General features: G+C 41.9%; 1 protein-coding gene across 4 annotated transcripts in view; it reads left to right on the top strand.

Annotated features, from left to right (window-relative positions):
- Positions 1-10,447, top strand: part of AKAP10 (A-kinase anchoring protein 10) — a 79,658-nt gene extending 69,211 nt beyond the window's left edge. For 3 of the 4 annotated variants that reach the window (XM_059378771.1, XM_059378769.1, XM_059378772.1), the window contains 3 exons: positions 423-475; positions 1,084-1,179; positions 9,165-10,447. In XM_059378771.1, the coding sequence (XP_059234754.1) occupies positions 423-475; positions 1,084-1,179; positions 9,165-9,170 (155 nt within the window). In that variant the 3' untranslated portion in view covers positions 9,171-10,447. The remainder of the gene's footprint in view (positions 1-422; positions 476-1,083; positions 1,180-9,164) is intronic. The other variant, XM_059378770.1, reaches the window with a different exon arrangement.
- Positions 10,448-16,315: the final 5,868 nt, after the last annotated feature.

Raw genomic sequence — 16,315 nt, 5'->3', positions numbered from 1 at the left:
ATCTCTACTGGAAGCCCTTTTGTATAGGAGCTGGTCTGAACAGTTTGAATATATAGCAAGTGGATTGATATCTCCTGATGTATCACTGGATTCTTATCTAAGACCAAATCCTGGCCAGTTTTCTTCTGCTTGCCTAACGTTTGCTGAAAATCTAACACTAGATGATAGAAGAGAATAGAAGAAAGAAAAGTCCAGAACTCTGAAATAGCCTTTCAGAAGTCTTTCGAACCATGGTTTTTGCAAGTTAAATACTTATTAATGGAGATAATCAATTTTAATTAATGGTAATATTCCTTAACGCTTTAGACAAGATTGTGCAAAAAAAAGAATATCCATTTCTGGAAGTAGCTTTTGAATAAGAGCACTTTTTAAATACAAAATTATGCATGAAATCTACACTCAGTTTTGGTTTCATTTATTAGGATCCATGTTCTCACAAGCTATGAAGAAATGGGTGCAAGGAAATACTGACGAGGTAAATTCTACTTTTCACGTAAAGAAATTCCTGTCTAACTAAGGTTTCAAGTTTTCCCTTTCTTTAGTTCCCATGTTCAAGTATCGTGGCGCATTGCTCCAGGACGGACCAAGAAGGGGCGGCCCTTGTTAGCATCTAACAGTAGCCTCACGGGAGCAGTGCAGAATCTTTAGTTCAGAGATTCTGGCCACTGAAAAATATCCGCGCCTTCAAGTTTGCATCAGTACAATCAAAAAGCTCAACTTTTTCCTTCTTCACTGTCAGTGAAAAAGGATTGCTTTTTGACTAGTTAGTACATTGAGAGTTGTGAGTGGAAAAAGAAAAATTTTTGCTCTGATCATCTAATGTGAAAATAGTCGGGATGTTGGGTACCCAGTACCTAGAAGTAGGTACTAGGCCCTAGAAGACAGCACGTGAACAGCACGTTAATGTAGCATGGCCAGAGGGTGGTGTAGGTCCGTTCATACTTGGAATGTGCTACTTATCCACGGGGTAGACATGATATGCGTAGATAGTTGTGTTAGAGCACTAATAATGTAAGTCTTGATTTTTCTAATGAATAACCATTATCAACAGTTTGAGTCATTTGGTTTTTGTTTTGTTTTTAGGCCCAAGAAGAACTAGCTTGGAAGATTGCTAAAATGATAGTCAGTGATGTTATGCAACAGGCACAGTATGATCAACCTTTAGAGAAGTCTACAAAGGTAAAGATGACTTGTGTCAACACAAGTTCTGATCCAGCCTGTATAAAACTGAAAAGAATTAGATTCCAGATACATAAAAAAGACATAAGGCAGATTCTTTTGCCTTTGAAAGATGAGGTGCTTTAGAAACTGCCCTCTCATCATGAACAACTAGGAAACTAACAAACTAAATGAAGCAGCTGTTTCCAGATCCTGGACAATAGGCAGAAGAGGTCTGTGATCCTTGAAAGAAGGGTAAAATTGACACAATCCCTAGCTCACTGCCCAGAAGCAGTTTCCAAAGTACAGGGACGGGGAGTCTACCAAAGTTCATAGTGTTGCTGAATTGAGGAGTCAGAAATCAAAGTTTGGATAGCCCAGGGTGGCAGGAAGTCATAGAGCACGTTACTAGAAAAGGAGCTTCACAGAAAGAAAACTCCAAAGCTTATCTCTTTATGAGAGGTCCCTGGAAGTCCTTGGCCAAATACTGATCTATACATGTATTGGGTGAAAATGCCCATCGGGAGGGAAAAAAACTACCAGAAATTAGTAGGCTGAGCAATTCCTGAAACATGGGGTTAGGAATAGGTCACATCCTTACTGACCGGTGTGGATAGATCTCATAATGTACAAGACATTGAGTAGTGTCTTCAGAAACATCCCTTAATACTGGAGCTAAATTAGCCTTAGAGTAAAACATTTAACCAAGCCTAAAAGCAACTTTGGAAAGGATCAGAACAAAGGCCAATCCTTTAAAGGAACACAGTAAAGTTCAGCACTCAATAGTGTAAAAATAACAGTGTCTGCCACCCACTGCATTACTGGGTATGCAAGGAAGCAGAAAAACTTGACCCACAATCGGGAGAAAACACAATCTGTAGAAACCACACCCTAAAAAAAAAAAATACTGAGTACAAAAGAACTCAAGAAAAGGGGGGAAAGAGAAGAAAGACTCTAGTGGGACAAATGAAAGACAAATAGCAAGATAGCAGGTTTAAGTTAAATAATATAAATTGCCATGTTAAATGCAAATGATCTAAATAGTCTAGTTAAAACAGATTATCTGATTAGATAGTGGCAGAACCTACTTAGATGCTATCTGTAAGAAGCCGACTTTAAATATAAATATAAATATAAAGGCTAAAAGTAAAAGAATGGGAAAGATGTACCATGCAGACATTATCCAAAGTAATTTGGACTGTGGCACCTGGGTGGCTCAGTGGGTTAAGCCTCTGTCTTCAGCTCAGGTCATGATCTCAGGGTCCTGGGATGGAGCCCCACATTGGGCTCTCTGCTCAGTGGGGAGTCTGCTTCCCTCTCCCTATCTCTGCCTGCCTCTCTGCCTACTTGTGATCTCTCTGTCAAATAAATAAATAAACTCTTTAAAAAAAAAAAGTAATTTGGGGCGCCTCGGTGGCTCATTGGGTTAAAGCCTCTGCCTTCAGCTCAGGTCATGATCCCAGAGTCCTGGGATCGAGCCCCACTTCGGTCTCTCTGCTCAGCAGGGAGCCTGCTTCCTCCTCTCTCTCTGCCTGCCTCTCTGCCTACTTGTGATCTCTGTCTTTCAAATAAATAAATAAAATCTTTAAAAAAAAAAAAGTAAGACTGCATGTATTACTACAAGTCAGAGTAAACTTCAAATCAAGGAATATTATCAGGCAAAAAGAAAGACATTTTATATGATAAAAAGATCAGTTCATCAAGAAGACATCAAGAATCCTAAATGTTATGCATTTAATAATAGATTGAAAACACACAAAGCAAAAACTGCTAGAACTACAAGGAAAATACACAAATCCATAGTGGATAATGTCTCAGTAATGAATAGAACAGCACCATCAACCAGCTTAACTCAAGGGACACATATAGACTGTGCATTCAGCAGATACTCTTTTGGCCTGCAAATACAACATTTATCAAGATATACTATATTCTGGGCCATAAAACAATTTTCAGTAAATTATAAGGATTGAAATCATACAGTCTGTTTTCTTACCACAAAGGAATTACACAAGAAGTCAGTTACAGGAGGATATGTGGGAAATCCCCCAAGTATTTGGAAATTAAATAGCTTACTTCTTAGTCTTCCATTGGTCAAAGAAGAAATCAAAATAGAAGTTAGAAAATACTTTGGACTGAATTAAAATGAAAACAACAGTATTTGTAGACCTCTGCTAAAGCAGTCCTTAGAAGGAAATTTATAGCATTAAATGTTTATATTAGACAAAAAAAAAGTTTTCAATCTTCTGTCTTAAACTAGGGAATGAGTAAATTAAACCCAAAGAAGGAAGTATTAAAGATAAAAGTGAATATGGGGTGTACTTGGGTAACTTAGTTAAGCATCCGAATCTTTTTTTTTTTTTTTTTTTAAGATTTTTTATTTCTTTGAGAGAGGGAACACAAGCATGGGGAGTGGGAGAGGGAGCAGGGAGCCTAATGCGGGGCTCAAACCCAGGACTCTGGGATATGACCTGAGCCGAAGGCAGGCGCTTAACAACTGAGCCATCCAGGCGCCCCAGCCATCTGACTCTTGATCTCAGTTCAGGATCCTCAGGGTCATGAGTTCAAGCCCCATGTTGGGCTTTAAAAAAAAAAATGAATATGAGTTACATAGATAATAGAGAAAAATCAAAAGCTGGCTCTTTAAAAGACCAATTACATTCATAGACCTTTACCAAGGCTGGGGTGGGGAGGGAGAAGAGATTAGATAGGAATTACCAATACCAGGATTGAAAAAGGGGACATCACTGCAGATCCTAAATTTACTAGAATGGTAATAGTAAAATCTTATGAATGACTTTATGCTAATAAATTCAACAGCCTGAATGAGATGGAGAAATTCCTTGAAATACATAAATTACCAAAGCTCACTCAAGAAGAAATAGGTAGCCTGAATAATACTGTGTCTGCTAAATTGAATTTGAGGAATTACTATCCAAAATATATACGTACTTGAATAGAAAAAAAGATTTTGAATTTAAAATGGGCAAAAAACCTGGAAAGACCTTTTTCCAAAGACCTACAAATGGCCAAAAGGTACATGAAAAGGTGCTTGATATCACAAATCATTAGTGACGTACAAATTATAACCACAGTAAACTATCACTTCATACCTTTTAGGATAACTGTTACCAAAAAGACAAGCAATAACAAGTGTCGACAAGGATGTAAGAAAAAGGAACCCTTGTTCAGTGTTGGTGGGAATGGAAATTGGTACAGGCACCTTGGAAAATAGTATGGGGAGTCCTCAAAGAATTAAAAATAGAACTACCGTATAGATCCAGCAGTCCTACTCTGGGTATATATTTGAAGAAAGTGAAATTATTACCTCAAAAAGATACCTGTACCCCCTGTTTATGTTGACTGCATAATTTATAATAGCCAGGTGTTACATAGAAATAACCCAAGTGGCACTGACCGTTGAATGCATCAAGAAAATTTACCCATTTAAAAAAAATGAAATCCTGTCGTTTGTGACAATATGGATGGACCTTGAGGACATTATGCCTAGTGAGATAAGTCAGACATAGACAAATACTGTATGATTTCACTTGCATGTGGAATCTAAAAAAGTTGAGCTCGTAGAAACAGAGTAAAATAGTAGTTACCAGGGACTGGGGATTAGGAGAAATGAAGAGATGTTGGTCAGAGGATACAAACTTCCAGTTAGAAAATGGATTAGTTCTGGAGATCTAATGCATAGCGTGGGGACTCTAGTTAGTATTGTATTATATACTTGGAAGTTGCTAATGCAATTGATCTTAAGTATTCTTACTATTTTTTAAAAAGGTATTTATGTGAGGTGAAGGATGTATTAATCTTCTTGTGATGATATTTCACAAAATATATATTTATCTGATTATCACATTATACACCTTAAACTTACACGGTATTATGTCAGACATAACAATGAAATTGGGGGGTGGGAGAGAGAACATCAGGTTCCTTCCCACAAAGAAAGTTCCAGGCCTAGATGGAATTTAAAGAAGAAATAATACTGATTCTAGACAAAGTTCTAGAAAATTGAAGAAGAGGTAATATTTCCCAACACACTGTATTAAGCTAGCATTACCTTAACACCAGAGATATTACAAGAAAAGAAAACTACAAGCTAGTGTCTCTCTCGAACATACATGCAAAATCCTTAACAAAAATACAAGAAGGGGTGCCTAGGTGGTTCAACTGGCTGTATCTTACTCTTGGTTTTGGCCCAGAATCATGAGATTGAGCCCTGCATCAGGCTGCACACTTAGCAGGGAGGCTGCTTGAGATCTCTCCCGCTAGTGCCCTCAAATTAGTAAGTAAATAAATACAAGGAACCCAGTCATCAGTATATAAAAAGGATAATACATCATAACAAGTGGGGGGTACCCCAGGAGAGCAGGTTTGCTTTGATAGTTGAAAATCAGTTGCTGGGATGCCTGGGTGGCTCAGTTGGCTAAGCATCTTGACTTCAGCTCAGGTCGTGATCTCAGGGTCCTAGAATCAAGCCCCACATTGAGCTCTGCGCTCAGCATGGACTCTGCTTGTCCCTCTCTCTGTCCCTCCGTCCACCGACTCATGCTCACTTTCTCTTTCTCTTTCTCTCTCCAGAATAAATAAATAAAATCTTTTTTTTTTTAAAGGAAAAAATTGGAGTTATTCATCATAAAAAGAAAAACCTATGATCATCTCAGTAGATGAAGAAAAAGAATTTAACAGAATTCAACCACTGGCAATAAAACTCTCAGGAAACTAGGAACAGAATAGAAGAACCCCGTTAACCTGATAAAACTCACAGCTAAAATCACGTGTAATGGGGAAAGACTGCATAATTCTAGGAAGAAGGCAAGGATACTTGCACTGGAAGTCCTAGCCAGTGCAAAAAGGCAAAAAAGAAGAGGCCTGTAAATTGTAATGGAAGGAGTAAAACTGGTTTTCTTTGCAGAAGACCTTATCATTCATGTAGACATTCCTAAGGTTGCTTTATCCAGTATGGTTGTGACTAGCCATGTATGCACAATACAGAACATTTCTGTTGTCACAGAAAGGTCTTTTGGACGGTAGTATTTTAAGGAGTCTATAAAAAAAAAAGGGTTAGGACTAAGTTTAGCAATACTAAATGTTATAAGGTTAATATATAAAAATGAAGTACATTTCTATATAGCAGCAATTAACAGTCAGAAATTGAAATTTAAAAAGTTACAATCTACAGTAGCATCCTAAAACATAAAATTCTAAGAATATATTTACCAAAATGTCTGTAAGGTTTATATGATATAAACTGTAACTGAGCAGAATTAAATATTTAAATAAATCAAGAGACAAATGTTGTTAAGGTGCTGGTTTTCCCCAGGATGATGGTGGTGGTGATGATGTTTGAGGCGTATAGCTGACTTACATTATGTTAGTTTTGGGTCTACAACCTAGGGATTTGATATTTATATACATTGCAAAATGATCTCAAATTTTTTTTCTTGTGATGAGAACTTTTAAGTTCTAGCAACTTTCAAATATGTTATACAGTATTGACTCTCCATGCCGTACAAGATATCCAAGATTCAGTACAATCACAATAAAAATTCCAGCAGGGTGTTTTGTAGAAGTTGACCAGTTGACAAGCTGATTATAAAACATAACTGGAAGATTTAAAGAAACTAGAATGACAGACATATGGGGCGGAGGGGCAGAGAAAAGTTGGAAGACTAACAGTACGTGGACACATTTACTATTAAGCTGCACAGTCAGGGCGGAGTGATATCAGCATAAGGGTAGACACAGAGAATACAGAAGTAGACCCAAATATATAGAGTCAGTTGATTTTTGACATACATGCCAAGGTAGATCAGTGATAAAAAGCTAGTCTTTTCTGGTTTACGGTACTGGGACATCAAGATATATGTATGGGAGGAAAATGAACCTTCTTCCTCATAGCACACGAGAACCCACTCAAAATGGATCATAGACCTAAATGTCAGAGCTAAAAACTAAAATCCATGGTTTGGGATTAGGCAGAGATTTCTTAGACATACGAAGCATGAGCTATAAAGGAGAAAAATCGATAAATTGATCTTTATCCAAAGTAGAGACCTGTGCTTGTCAAAAGACCCTGTAAAGAAAATGAAAAGGCAAATTACAGACTGGGAGATGATATTTGCAGAACAACTTTTCTGAGAAAGGGGTTGTATTCAGAATATCCACAAGCTAATATTCTGTTTCTCTACAGCTTCACCAGCTGGTTCTAGTTGGGTGTGTGAGAGCCATGCAAGTGACCTTCAGAAAGTTGAGGGCTGCCGTGTAGCATACCCTGCCTCCCTCCTCGCCTCCTCCGACACCCAGTCCTCTCTTCAAGCCAGACATTCCCAGTTTCTTCAGCAATTTTTCTTTATCTAACTAGAGTTGATTCACAGAGATTTAAGCCAATAGGAGAATTTCTGTTCCTGTTCCTTATGAAGGCAGGAAACTACTACTCTGTTACTTGCATTAGCAGAAATTGGGAATCAGAATTAAGATGTTCAGATGACATCCCATGGAACCCACAGTGGTTCTGAGGGCTTGTGTTTAGACAGGCCCGCAGACCCCTTTCTCTGCCTCTGTTTGCTCGGAGAACTGTCCTTACCAGAGCTTGGTTTGATTTTGAACTTTGCACTGAGCTGATTCACACCAACTTTCTGTTCACTTTTGCAGATTCTACCCTCGTTTCTGTTTAAGGGTGATAATTTTTATCTATATTTATCTTCACTGGCTCAGGCAAACCTAAAATAGCAAAGAGCAAGATCAAGGTGTATGAAGTTGTGATTCCCCATTATCTTTGAGGATGAAATGTTTAACAATACGAAAAATGTCCTTTTAGGCACCATTTTAGAAAGTAGATATTTAAAATGAAGGCTTTTTATTTGAGTTGTATGTTCAGATTTTATTATCATGTGCTTTTTATTTTTAGGATATACAGATACATTTTGCTGTATTTTGGTTTTTTTAAGCTTGCTAGCCTTTCTCTTTGGCTGGCTAAGATACCTATCCTGCCTATCCTTAGGGATCTGCGGTGTGTTGGTATGGAAGAAGTGCTGAGCTAAACAGAACTTGATTGTTCCACTTTTAATGAACATATGTGACCTTTTGCAAGTTATTTTCCTTTTCCAAGTCTTAGTTCCTCATCAGTAGATGAGAGAAATTGAACAAGACAGTCTCATAAGATCTCCTTCTGAGTCTCATTCCATGATTTTATGAAAGTAAGACATCCTACTTCCATGAAAGATTACCCAGCCTCTCTAGCCCATGTTGAAGCCTCTCTTTGAATGTTTACTTTACGCTGGTCTATAGAATGTACTTAGGCATTTAATATAAACTACCTCACAGCATTTCTGAATTGTTGCATGTGTATATGTCCTAAGGACCTTGTCTTCTGGGATGTTTTTTTTTCTTCCCGGTGCTGTGAGTAAAGGGGTCTCCACCTCAGGAACCTGGTGAGGAGAAATCAGGGGTTTTTTTTCTTTCCAAAGGTATTGGAGTATTTTATATTATGGCTCTCCTGATATTGTGATATGAGATACCAGGATATTTCCTGATATTATGGATCTCCTGATCTCCCACTCCCCTGTGGATTGTCATTTAAGTCATTTTGGGTTTGTCCCTGTTACAAACAGTACTTCAGTGAATGTGTGTGCATATGAATCTTTGCCCTCTCTTATGAGCATGGTGCAGGGTTAATTCCTAGAAGGCAAATTACTCTGTCAAAGACTAGATGTTTCCTTCTACTATCTATTGCCAAAAGGGAAAGATAAAAGCGGACCTGGGTCCCAGTCCTTGTTATCTTAGGGTGAGCTGCTTGACCTTTTTAAGCTTCCGTTCATTCATATGTAAATGAAATGGTTACAGCATTTTACCTCAGGATTATAGTCAGATCCTCACTGTCAAAAGCGCTGGTATGTAGTAAACACTAAGTGCTGGGTAACCTTAATCTGTCATGATAATATGTCCCTGGTTATAAAAATGCACCTTAACCTTTTTCTTTCTCCTTTTTTCAGCTATGACTCAAGACCTGAGAGAAAGGAAATCTGCTTTTGAAAAATAAGAGAACTTTTTTGCTCTGGTTGGATTCTTCAACACAGCCAATGAAAACAAAGCACTGTATTTCTTTTCACTGATATATCACTGTTGTTCCCAAGAAAGACTGGCAGACAATCCTAGACTTCCATCCTAAGCAGAGTGACATGTAGACATATTTGCTGCACATGATGTTCACACAGTGAAAGTCATAAAGAGACAAAGTGGTATTGTTTACATTACTAGAAAATTAATAGCTTTCCAATGGCAATAACCCATTTATGAACGAGTTTTAGTCCACTGGAATAGACAGGGACCACATACTGTGGGAGGCAGATAAGCATAGAGCTGATACGTGATTGACACACATTCTGTAGCCGTGACCCATCCCTACAAGTATCCTAAAGCAGGTGCGGGAAGTGCTTTGCTTTGGCCTGAGCAGACAGGTGAGTCAGCCCCTCCGAGAGCCAGGCAGCTCAGAGTGAGAGCCAGGCAGCTCAGAGTGGCCGTCTGGTGCTAGTGGATTGTTTTCCTCCAGCAGACCGGGGTGAGGGCTCCCTGGTGGTCTTCCTTCACAGAGGCATTAATTTGGAAGGAGGCTAGCTGACTGGTCGAGTCTTGGTGACATTGTCCTTCCCTTGGGTGACAGTGTGCAATTTTCCATTTTAATTGCTCCTCAGATGCGGTGTACTGCAAACCAGTCTCCCCTGCTAACAAAAAAGATGAGCCTCCTTTACTTTGAGCACGAAGACTTGCTCTTCTAGAATGCTCTGCTCCAAGTTACTTAGCTTTCCCTTCAGAATACATGAGGAAAAGGAGCAGGAGTAACAATCACTCCAGTTTCCCCCTGTGATACCTTGGACAAAATGTTTATTCCCAGATTGTATGGGTTTTGTTTTGTTTTTTTCTTTCTTTCTTTTTTTTTTTTTTTAAGATTGGCAAGCGAGGTTTGGGGGGCGGGGCAGGAAAAGCACTTGATCTTGGCTGCCTCCCCTTTTTGCTGTGAGCTGGGAAGTGTGCACGTGGTGGCCTTTTCTCTTTCTGTCTCTAGGAGAGCAGGAGACTCCCTCACTGCACTTCCCTCGGTCAGCTACTGGGTGCGGGGCTCGCTGCCATCAGCAGGGCCGCCCCACTGGCGAGCACACTCCACGGGCCTGCAGTGCCCACGCCTCCTCACCATGTGTGACTGAGGAGGACGAACGTTCTCTTAGGTGTTACTGCTTTTGCTCAGACTTTGCAAAAAAAAAAAAAAAAAAAGAAAGAAAGAAATTATATATATATATATATATATATAAGTATATAATTATTAATCACCTCTGTCCTTGAGAAAGTCTTGAATGAATAGAGAATTTATTCCATTGCAATATTTGATTGTATAGAGGCACACTGTTTCATCAACAGAAGAAGCAAAAAGGCTGTGTATAAGTTTTTGGTACTATGTACCACCTCTGTTATTCTTCTAAAGCAAAGTATTCATGTACTTAAACCATATTCTATTTAATTGTGTTTGATTTGAAAATATATATATATGAGAATTATATTTAAAATTGTGTCAACTTTCTGCTTTCAGGGCATTTATGGCTCTTCTACTGAAATGTGTTGATTCTTCCAAATATTTCCATTTGCTCTACAAAAACCCAGACATGAGCCACTCCTGGACTTAATCTTGTGTTTGGAGTGTACGGCATAGACCCTGAGGTTTTATTAGGTGTATTTGCTGTGATTAACTTATTTTGTTCCTTTAACAAAATATTTCCATCCTTTCATTTTGCTTCAACCTTTAAGTAACAGAAAAGCAATATAAAGGTCATAGAATAAAATGTGGTTTTGGGTGACTCTTGCTGCCTCTGCATGTTTTGGAATAACAATTTCTCTAAGACCCTAGGCTATTGAAACTTGTGCTTTTAGTTACTATATAGTAATTTCTTCGTATACATTTTGTGCTTCTGAGCTAGAGATGGTCTGTTGTGATAAGGTTCTTTAAAGAGGAGAACAGCAAGTTGGAGTCTTCATTACCTTCTTCTGCCCCACCTGCTGTGGGACACAGAGCAGATTGTGGCCTGAAGTTATTAGCCAGATTTAATATTTGATCAGAAGTAGATCTTTGTACTTAAGTTAAAATTGGAATTGGATTCAGTGTGACCTTGAGCACCACTGTGTTCCAGGCTCTGTGCAGTGCACCCACAAAATACGATTCCTCGGCAGGATTTTCATAGGCTCAAGGAATCTGTTAACATCCATCTTTATCGTGTTGCTGACACCAACCCAGATTGTTAGAACAGATGTTAGTGCAGAAGCGGTACCTTTGTAACTTGCCATGTCTTCATCTCTCCTGTAAGATTTGACGAAAGTAAAAAGCAAACATCAACCAAGTCCAGCAAAGAGCAATAAAAACAGGTAGAGCTTCATGAAATGTTAGTAGTGCACGTGTTTGGAATTGGTCAGCAGGAACTTGGAGGGGAAGGTATCATAGGCTTCGTAGGCAGTTACAGACTGTGTTGTTTTAAGTACCAGCAGCTAAGCCCCTGCCGAAGCAGCAGACCTCTCTCTCTCTCTCTGCTGACACTGGGGGCGCCTGCCTGACTCAGGCTGCCGCTGCCCTCATTCCCTACAGGAAAGGGGACCATGTCTGTACCCAGGGACATTTCCCTTCCCTCCCCACCCCCACCAGTTGATGAGACCAGCGTCGAACTTCTCATCCAGACAGGCCCAAGACACTTCTTTATCTTAAGAATTTTGCAAGGGGAAGGAGAGAGACCCTTTGGGATTGCAGCTTGTGCAGGGCCCTTAAGAAAGTCGGGACCCGTGAGCTGCCCTGCACAGGCAAGCATAGAGGTTTAGAAGTAGAAAGAGAGAACCATAAGTGCAAGCAAATTAGATCGGCTACTTAGTAGCCTCGAGGCCTTCATGGGTTTCTGGATCTGTTTTCCCTCCTTCCTCTGGACCCTGTTCATCCCTCAGGTATCCTTAGAATGCCTCTTGGGTTTTCAAAAATCAGTCCGAAGTGACTTTTTATTACATGCAACCGAAAGGACCTTGACTAAAGTACTACCAGACTGCTCTAATTAACTCATGATCGTGTGTCCTCAGCATGTTTGTAAAATACCCGTACATTTGGGAGAATTTTTCTTTACTAAATCTTTGGTGGTTTTGTGAATTCTCTTAAAATGGGATCCTCAACTAATGGAACTAAGAGACACTCCCTCATTTTTGTAGGGAGGAGTTACTCAGCACTGGGACCCCTTCATGCTTTCCTGAAGCCCATGTTTCCTATCCTCCCAAAGGATAAACACCATCCCTGCTTTTAGCAACTGTAATAAACCAAGAAATAGAGGGCATTTCTTTTTTTTTTTTTTCTTTTTACTAACATAATGTATTATTTGCTTCAGGGGTACAGATCTGTGAATCATCAAGCTTACACAATTCACAGCACTCACCATAGCACATACCCTCCCCAGTGTCCATCATCCAGCCACCCCATCTCCCACCAATCCCCCCAACAACCCTCAGTTTGTTTCCTGAGGTTAAGAGTCTTACTGTTTGTCTCCCTCCCTCCCCAGTCCCATCTTGTTTAGTTTTTTCCCTCCCTACTACCCACAACCCCCTACCCTTCCTCTCAGATTCCTTGTATCAGAGAGATCATCTGATAATTGTCTTTCTCTGATTGACTCATTTCACTCAGCATAATAGCCTCTAGTTCCATCCATGTTGCAAACGGCAAGATTTCGTTCTTTGATGGCTGCATAGTATTCCATTGTGTATATATACCACATCTTCTTTATCCATTCATCTGTTGATGGACATCTAGGTTCTTTCCATGGTTTGGCAGTTGTGGACATGGCTGCTGTAAACATTCGGGTGCACGTACCTAGAGGGCATTTCTGTCAACGAGTAACTGATAATAAGCTTCAAATGATGGAGGGCCACTGCCTCTTTATTACGAAATAGGTACATGCTGACCACTTCCGTGGGCTAGGTAAGATGTCTGGCCTTTGGCTGCAACCGTAAGTAGGAGCAAATCCCAGCAAAACCCTCAAGGTTCCAACTTAGGAGACGGGCACTAACAGTTACTGGAGGAGGCCTCTCTGCTTGGGCGGGGTTGGGAATGGCTGGGAGTAAGAAGTGTGGTACTGTATGGGTTTGGGACAGGTGGAAATGGCCATGGTGTGCCAAGTGTTGGAAGGATCCATATGAGCAAAAGCCTAGAGGACATTCATGCTCAGGGAGGAAGAAGTTCATCTGCTTTCCCGTCACGTGGGGCAGTGATTATTTCTGCCTTAGTAACTTTATGCAACCAAATATTTCTTCAGTCTCTTGCCCTCAAACCGCCTGCTCAGGCACAATGAGTGTCTGAGCTCACCTGGAGTATTAAACCCCTTGCCCAAAGGTGGGTAGTGCCCCCCCCCGACCCCCCCAGAGGCATCTACACCGTTGCTACCTACTTGTGCCCGTATTTGTGAGCATAGGCTGGGGCAGCTGGGCCCTCTGGGCCTGTGGTGGGCAGGCAAGCTGCCTAGGAAACATGGGCTTCAGTTCAGTTCGGAGGGAGCTGGGAATTGCCAAGGAGCAAATAGGATTGTGGTGACTGGCCTTTCCCCTAACTTCAGGTATCGGGGGCCCCCATCTTTAATGTGCCTTCAGGCTCACTCCTAGATGATCCCCAGCTGGCCTCTGCCTACGTCACAGTAAGAGTCCACCATGCACCTCGTGGAAAAGCCCTGACTAAACAGCGCCCTGATCCTCCACACTGTGCATAGCTCCCAGCGCCCAGCCGGCCTGGCGTGCTCACCAGCACCCAGTGGGCTCCACCCAGACCTTTCGTTTTCCTCCACTTGACGGAGAGCAACCTTTGTTCCTGCTAACAGCAGAGCCATTGGCCTAGCAAATGTTTGCCAATTCCAAAGTATTTTGATGTCTACTAAGGGCTCTGTTTACAGTGCAGGGACTCGGGAAATAAGACAAGGTTCTGGGGCGCCTGGAGCTTTCCATTCTACTGAGAAGGAGATAGAAGTTGGAAGCTCCATCTATAATTGCTGGTGTTTTTTGGACTCAAGCCAGCCTTTTGAGCCTATGATTTAACACCCTTTCCTTACAAAGCTCCGCAGGGTGTCAATAGGCTTTCCTGACCCAGAAAGGAGACCCACAGGTTAAAGGGGTCTGAGGAGGGGTCGCTCCTCTGAAAGTGCCCACCGCTTGAGGACTGGCTGCCTCACCATCCCATTTCCTCCCTGCGAGATTAGAACACTCAGGTGTGCTCCTGGCTGACGACAAGGGGCGGGCGGCGCTTTGATGTCTGAGGCCATCAAGCAAGGCTCTGGGAGTGGGGTAGGCTGGAGAAGAGGCCACAGGATCAGTCTCAGACCCCTGGGGCTCTCCACAGAGCTTTGGGAAGTGTGAATTCTTAGAAACCAGAAACAAGGCTAGTAGTGTAAAGTTATTACACGCATGGGACAAAATCCTGGCCTTGGAAGAACCTAGCTAGCCATTGAGCTGATGCCTCGAGGCGATCGGCTCTTCCTGAGTTCTGCTTGAATGATAATGGCAGCAAGCAGCAGGACTGAGTACTTAATACTGTGCCAGGCACAGGAAAGGTAAGTACCTACTCTCCCCTCCCTATAAGGGGGTGCTGAGGCTTCAGAGGCCAGGGAAGCCAGTTGAGGCAGTGAACCAGCCCTCTTCCCCACCACTCTGCTCTGTTGTAAGTTGCCCTCGGCTCTTCTCTCCTCCTGCTGCTTGTTGGTACTCACTAAAGACTAGTGTATCAGACGCTGCAGGTTTCTGGAAAAGGGGACTGGAGCTTGAAAAAGTTCCATGCATTGCTTTAAAGCAGTAGTTCTTAAACTTTCTCATGCATCAGGATCCCCTAGAGAAACTTATTAAACCTTGGATTTCTGGGCCTCACCCCGTTTCTGATTCAGTCGATCTGGGGTAAAGGCTGAGAATTCACATTTTTAACACATTTCCAGGTGATGCTACTGCTGCTCAGGAGACCAGACTTTTGAGAAGTCACTGCCTTCAGATCGTTCCTATAAATTGGGAACTAATTTCTATTCCCTTTTATTGGAGATGTCCATGCTACGCAGAAAGGGAATTTGAGGCTTATGCCTCGTGAATCACCAAAACAAGCACATACATCCTTTATTAGTATTCAGATGTTAACTCCAAGAACACCCAAATGCCACCCCACTCTCTGTCACTGAGCAGGTCTGGACATTGAGGCAAGTGTCTCCCCATGGGATAAGGCTTAGACGAAGCCACAGTCTAGTCTCAGCCCACAGTCTCCCTCCTCCCTTACCGCCCCCACCCCCCACCCCCCGCCCTGTGCCTTTGCCAGGGACATGTTCTCCAGGGCTGAGACTTTGGGCTGCTGGGATCACACCCAAGGCCCCAGTGGAATCTTTGGTGCAATCCCTGTCTGGTCCATTTCCTTCCAGTGTGTCCCCCAGCTCCTTGATGCCAGCTGCCCTCTGAGGTCTTGACCATGCCTTTCCTGACCTTCGTTGCTGTCCTCCTTTTTAAGTCCCTCCCATTGGACACTAGTACCTTGTTCTTCCTTTCTGCCCCCTCTGTCTCCTTCCCGTTTCTTCCTTCAGCACGTATTTCCTGGGGACTTGTTATATGCCTCTTCTCATTACTGGGGGTACAGCAGTCCCCAGAACACACATACTGCCCGTCTTCCTTGCAGTCTAGAAAACTAGGACGATTCATGCAATGAGTATTAATGGGAAAGCATGAGGAACCTGTTGCGGGCAGTCTAGGTGGACCCCTCTTCGTGAGTCACAGACTTCCGATCATCTCAGTCTTTCTGCAGAATGTGTCCATTCTGCATGTACCTCTTTCCTCAAGATACCCTTTCTTCCCAGTCCCAACACTCCCTCCCCTGTGCAACTGGACCAGGACTCCATATTGGCATATTGGCATGACTGCCCACTGCTGGCCAGTGCTGTTTCCATATCCTTGCTGCACAGCCTCCATTGCTACATGAGGAGGCTGTGCTCTCATCTCTACCCCCTGCCTGGTTCCAGGATATTCCGAGCTATCTCCGAGGCCTTGATGCATCACTGCTTCATTCCCACCCCCAAAACATTCCTCTGTCCATGAGGATGATCCTACCTAGGAACCCAGCTTAGAG

This window comes from Mustela nigripes, chromosome 16, assembly GCF_022355385.1.
Source record: "Mustela nigripes isolate SB6536 chromosome 16, MUSNIG.SB6536, whole genome shotgun sequence".
NCBI lineage: Eukaryota > Metazoa > Chordata > Mammalia > Carnivora > Mustelidae > Mustela > Mustela nigripes.
Note: the sequence above shows the minus strand (reverse complement) of the source record. Positions and strands in the feature narration are given on the sequence as shown.